Source organism: Pteropus vampyrus, unplaced genomic scaffold (genome assembly GCF_000151845.1).
Source record: "Pteropus vampyrus isolate Shadow unplaced genomic scaffold, Pvam_2.0 Scaffold921, whole genome shotgun sequence".
NCBI classification, from domain to species: Eukaryota; Metazoa; Chordata; class Mammalia; order Chiroptera; family Pteropodidae; genus Pteropus; species Pteropus vampyrus.
In genome coordinates, this window is record NW_011889702.1 from 34,692 (window position 1) to 41,293 (window position 6,602).

The window sequence follows — 6,602 nt, forward strand, 5'->3', positions numbered from 1 at the left end:
GTGATGCTAACACATGGTTTGGAATTTGGGTAGGTGTGTGTCTCCAGCAAGAAACAAAGCAAAGGGATAATAGTTGCTAGAGATAAAAATTAAAAAAATGCCTCTTACACAGTAGGATTAATAAAAAATGTGGAAACAAAAACAGTGAAATGTATTTAAAATAGATTTCTTTCCTCCAACCCATGATTGGCTGAGTATCAAGAAAATGTACAATTTAAGTATCTTATGTATTTCTAATTTTCTATCAAATTTCTAAAACTAAAAATGCAAATTGATTAATTGATTTTGGGGTTGGGGTGGAGTTAGGTAGGATAATATCATGTGACTAAATCAATATTCCATATGTGTGTTTTCTCTTTACCCTCTTCAGTATTTTTCCCTATCATGCTTAAGGAACTTTGATCACCCTAACCAATTTATTTTCAGAATTAAAACTTTCTGAGTCCTGTTTCCATGATCAAAAGAAGGCTTGCATTTGGGACCAGGCCTAATCAGGCTCTGAATATTTAGGTATTTCCTTAAACAAGTTCTGCAGCTTCCCAGCATGACTACAGTCCTCATTGCTGCATCTGTCCTATGACAAATATGTGGTGAATTTCCTATGAACAACTAACTCAAGATAAAAATATTTGAACATATTTATAAATGTTTTTTCTCCATATCTGCAACAAGCAAGAAGTGAACTGATGCACCATTCAGCCATGTCTAAGTGTTAACCCTGAAGGACAGTGGAAAAGAGTATAATTTGAAGGAAAAAATATAATATAATATAATAAATATTTAAGATCATGGATCTCTCATTTACAAGTGGTGTTATCATTGGCAAGTTTTCGTGCTAATGATAACACTGTGCTTCAGTTTTCTTTATAATGAAAATAATAATATCTCATTGCAGTACTGTTGTGAAGTATATAAAGAAGGGAGACTTTGTAAATCGCTCAGGAAAATGCCTAGCATATTGTAGGTGCCAAATAAATTTTTGATCTAATTATTGCTTTCTACTTTCCTGTAAGGACCAGTAGCTTGAGGTGAGGATCTATACTATATGCTCACAGTGGTTAGATGTTTAACTATATAGAAAGAGATCTGAAAAGTACAAGATCTGTGGGGTAATAATAAGAAGTTTGGAGAAGGAATATGTACTTGAATATATCAAATGAGCTAAAACCCTGAAAATAACTGTCATTCATTCTTTTACTTATTTATTAATATTTTTGCAATTAATTGAACGCCTATTCTTATCAGGCTCTGAAATAAATTCTGTGATACAGTAATAAATACAACATGTCCTTACCTTCAGGAATCTATAATTTACTAAAATACAGATATTAATAAAAAAAACATAATTAAATGCACAATTCAAGCACTGTAAATCTGAAAAGGAAACTTAAGACACAAGGAGAACTGGACAATGTCACAAAATATGTAAGCAAGATATAGAGATAACAGAAAGCTTTTATAAATAAGTGATTATTGAGTTCAGATTTGAAGAAAGAACATAGATTATTAGAAGAAGGGGATAGTTGTTGGAGAGGGAGATTTTAGTCTAAAGAGAGGAAACAGCATGTAATATCACTGTTATTACGTGATTTTAAAAATTCTTTACTATCTTAAAAACAGAATTATAACTAATATCAGGTTTAATAATTTTGGAGATCCAACTGCTGGAGATTTTTGGTACTTAAAATCAGTAAAGTGGGCTGTGGAAGCGATGCCAAGTAGTTTTAAAATGGGGGAAGCTGAGTGCTGGGCAAACCTCAGAAGAGTAGGCATGTGCTGGAAAGCATCTCATTGGGGTCCATACTTTTTATTACTTAAACTCAAGATCTATACACATCTTTTTCCTTTTATACATTTTACAATAGGGCACTTTAAGTTGCTTTTTGGAATTCCTCACTCTTCTAAACCGACAGTCAATATTGATTTGTCTCTTGTGATATGTGTGGAACATATTCTTTAAGCTTAATTTGAGGAAGAACTGCTTTGAAGCTTAAGCAATAAAATAGCACACAAGTTTGGAAAAGACTTTTTTTTCAGCTCTTTTTCTGGGAATTCAGTATCATTCTGGAATCCTGGAGAACTGGACGTCGAGAATATCCAGAAACATTATTTCTGGCTTAAGTACTGATTTCTTAATAGCTTGGTGATAAATAACAACAGCAAAGCTTCTCTAAATGGTTCTGCAGAGCAGTGTTTTCAAATGAGAGCAAAACAATATAAGAGATCAGATAGCCCAATATGATGGCAATTGTTGAACTGGATGTGTGTGTGTGTGTGTGTGTGTGTGTGTGTGTGTGTGTGTGTGTGTGTGCGTGTGTGTGTGCGCGCGCGCACACACATGTAGGCACACCTACCTACCTGTGAATTACTTGTTTTGTGTCTCAGAGACAACTAAGAGACAGCTTTGGGAAGGATGAGGCTTTGTTATTACATAGGTAGTGCCCATGGAGTCTTTAGTCGTTCTACTCATGAAGTTTCTCTCATCTAAGGTTATCACAGTATCTCATGTATAATCATACACATGCACTTCTCAATAGGAGAGAGCATGCACTGATATTGTTCAGTTACAGGAAATGAATATATTTGTTCAGCTTCTATTTGCAGTGCTGTTTAGTCTCCAGGTATGTCCTTTCCAGTTGTAATTCTATTGATAAAATTTTAGATTCTGTTTATTGCTATCCTGAAAAGCTTAGGATGTGGATAACAATTTGACTAGAATGATAATTTGAACAAAGCATTACACTATGAATTCAATACAAAGGAAAACAAGAAAATTGGGGAAAATAATCACAAGTTTAAAATTCAATTAAAAACTTGTATAAAAGTATTATATTTTCATTGGCCTAGAAAATATATATATGTACTAATTACTTTCTATTCATTTTTATTTTTTTTCCACAAGAGGAACATATTGTTTTCTTTAGTAAAGTGGTATGAAACACACTAACCTTAATCCTATTACCATTGTAGAAGGAAAAACTGAATGGTTTCCAGGACACAGGAGATGCTCAGTAATTATGTTGAGTGAATATTGTTGATTGAACCAATAGTAAACTAATATCCTACCCTATAGTTCCCTTTTGCTTAAACACATTGAGAGTGTAGAACAGATTCAAGTGTGTTCTGGTTGCTATGCTATAGATACTTTAATATATATTGGTAGAGCATAAAACCCTAGGTAACCTCTCTGTACAATAGTTCGTTTATTATGGCTGGTTTAGGCCATTAGTCTAAGAGAGTTCCTTTGTGTTACCCTTTTAAAGGCTTCCTTTACTTCCTTGTTCCTCAAGGTGTAGATAACAGGATTCAGAGCAGGTGTGACCACTGTGTACATGAGTGCAGTTGCTTTGTCTGTTTCTGGAGTGTGTGCAGTCTTAGGTTGGAGGTAAGTGAACAAGGCAGTGCCATAGAACAGAGAAACAACCAGGATGTGAGAAGAACAAGTGGAGAAAGCTTTGTATCTGCCAGCTGCTGACGGGATTCTCAAGATGGTCACAAAAATGCGCACATAGGAGCACAGAATGAGGAAACAGGGACTCATAATGAAAAGCACAGAGACGGCGAACATCACAATCTCATTATGCGAGGTATCAACACAAGCCAGTTTCACTACAGGCATGATGTCACAAAAAAAGTGCTGAATCTTTCCTGTTCCACAGAAAGGCAGAGTGAAGATCCAAGTGGTCTGGACTGACTCGACCACCACCCCAGTAGTCCATGATGCCGCAGCCAGTTTCAAACACACATGAGGGCCCATCAGAAGAGTGTAATGCAGTGGATAACAAATAGCTACAAAGCGGTCATAAGCCATGGCTGCTAGCAGGCAACACTCTGTCAGTCCCAATATGGTAAATACGTACATCTGAGCTGCACAGCCTCCCACACTTATGGTCTTGGTCTCCACAAGCAGGTGAACCAGCATCTGAGGCACCACACTTGTGATATAGCACATCTCCAGGAAGGAGAGGTTAACCAGGAAGAAGTACATGGGAGTGTGCAGGGAAGGGGTGACCCAGATCAAGCAGATAATGATGAGGTTTCCTCCCACAGTAAACAAGTAAATGAGTAAGAACACAACGAAGAGCACAGGTTGTAACCCTGCTAGAGAGGAAAAAGCCACGAATGTGAATCTGGTGCAGAGAGATTGGTTTCCACTCATTATAGGCTCAGAGCCAGACATCTGTGGAGAAACAGAGCAGTTAATACCTAAAGGAATCTAGTAACCTAGCATAGGTCTCTGTCACCCCTCGGAAAAAGGAGCTCTCCTAGGATCAGTGGTCTGACATCACAATCTACACACTTGGATTTCTTTTGCTAAAGCTTTCTAAATATCTGCCCAATTATAATGGATGCACTATTCCTTCCTGATTTTGAATTCTGGATCTTAAGATTTTTCTTTCACAGAAATTTAGAGAAAACAATGGCTTTAAGTTACATAATCTGACTTTTTTTTGTTTGTTTGTTTTATCTTTTCAATATTCTTATAAACACAGGCTGTTATATAAGTAACATATGAAGGCATTCTAATTGTCAAAGAGTTACATAAAACCCGAATTGTATAAATGTAAAAATGCTATATTCTGGTCTTCTAAATTTCATAGTCTTCTTTAAAGTCACACTTAAGCATTTGGAAGGAAGTATATTTCCAGCCATTTATGTATTCATTTTCATACATATATTTGTACCTTTTGATTTGAAAAGTGTTAGCCAATACATAGGCAGCTAAAAACCTAAACTAAAACTAACAGAATTTCCTTTTCACAACCTCAATGTAATTTTACAGGAATTTATGAATAGGAGAACATACCTAGAACTATAGATAAACTTTCTCTTCCTTGCTGGGCTTCTAGACTTCCTGTGATTCCAAATTATAACATGAGGGTGGAGTCAGCAGTATTTCTATCCTGACTACAGACCAGAGGGATTGCATCCACTGCATGGCTTAATTATATTTGTCTCAAGAGGAATTTGTTTAGAAACAACAATGAACGTTCAATGTACAATTGGGTTTTTATTTTTTGAATACATTTTCCAGAGATAATCCATTGCTGTTGGTTACATTACTGAAGCTTTGATGTGTAAAACTAAAAGTTTCTAAAGGCTTTTCATCACGCCATTGCACTAATTACTGAACTTTATGGAAATTTGCCATACTAAATCTTCTTTAAGTCCCTCAAATGGACGGTGACTGCTCAGGACTTTGTGATATCAACAGGCACAGCACAGGACATAAAGTAGGCTCCCTAAACCCCACAGGTAGTGTTCACTTTATTCATTATCTGTGATTAAATTGTTAGCAGCATAAATAAATAGGTCTGATGAGGGAATTTCCAATTTTCTAATGGAATTAATTAAAATTATTTGTCGAAAATATGAAATTAGTTTTTGTACTGTCCTCAAGAAATAAAAACAACTTGTTCTTAAGGCTCCCCATTGCTTCAAGCAGAATGAGTTTCATTTATTTAAATTTTTCTGCTTTATTGAGGTTTAATTGACAAACAAAATTGTACATATTCAAAGTGTACAACATAATTATTTGATATATGTATTATAAAATGATTATCTCAGTCAAGTTAATGAACACACCCATCACCTCACAGAGTTATATTTTTTGTGTGTATGATATTGCTTAAGATCTACTCTTTTAGCAAATTTCAGGTATGCAATACAGTACTAACTATGTGTCTGGCTTATTTCGCTTAGCACAGTACCTTCTAGATCCATCTATGTTGTCATAAATGGCAGTATTTCCTTCTTTTTTACTGCCGAATAATGTTCCTCTTTGACATTGGTCTTGGCCGTGAATTTTAGACATCACTCCAAAAGCATAGGCAACAGAAGCAAAAATAAACGAATGGGCCTACATCAAACAGGAAAGTGTTTGCACAGCAAAGGATATGAACAACAAAATGAAAAGGCAACTTGTGGAATGGGGGGAAATATTTGCAAACCATGTATCTAATAAGGGTTTAATACACACAAAATATAAGGAACTCATGCAACTCAGTAGCAAAAAACAAATAATCTGATTTAACAATGGACAGAGGACCTGAATAGATATTTTTCCAAAGAAGACAAACAAAGGAACAACGGGTACATGAAAAGATGCCCTGCATCACCAGTCATCAGAGGCATGCAAATCAAAACCACTTTGACATCACCTCACATTTGTTAAGGTGGTTATTATAAAAAAGACAAGAGGTAACAAGTGCTGGCAAGGATGTGGAGAAAGGTAACTCTTGTATATTGTTAGTAAGAATTTAAATTGGTACAACCATTATGGAAAACAGTTTGGAGGTTCCACAAAAAACTAAAAATAGAGCTCCCATAGGATCCAGCAATCCCACTTCTGGATATATATCTGAAGGAAACAAAATCAGTGTCTCAAATATCTGTGCTCCATGTTCATTGCAGTGTTATTCACAATAGTCAACATTGAAATCTGAAACATATGAGACCAATCTAAGTGTCCACCTTTGATATGTTTTTATAGTAAAATATTAACAAACCAAACCAAACAAAAGTGGATACTGCATTTCTTTAACGTCCATCTGGACTGTGTTATTTCTCAATCTAGTTCATAGTATTAAAAAATAATATGA

General features: G+C 35.3%; 1 protein-coding gene across 1 annotated transcript; it reads right to left on the minus strand.

The window, feature by feature from the left end:
• Positions 1-3,217: 3,217 nt before the first annotated feature.
• On the minus strand, positions 3,218-4,159 carry LOC105309885 (olfactory receptor 10C1-like). Its single transcript, XM_023526459.1, has one exon. The coding sequence runs from the start codon at positions 4,157-4,159 to the stop codon at positions 3,218-3,220; it is 942 nt and encodes a 313-aa protein (XP_023382227.1).
• Positions 4,160-6,602: the final 2,443 nt, after the last annotated feature.

Coding starts and splice junctions, on each gene's coding strand:
- LOC105309885 (XM_023526459.1), bottom strand. CDS start 4,159: ATGAGTGGAAACCAATCTCTCTGCACCAGATTCACATTCGTGGCTTTT.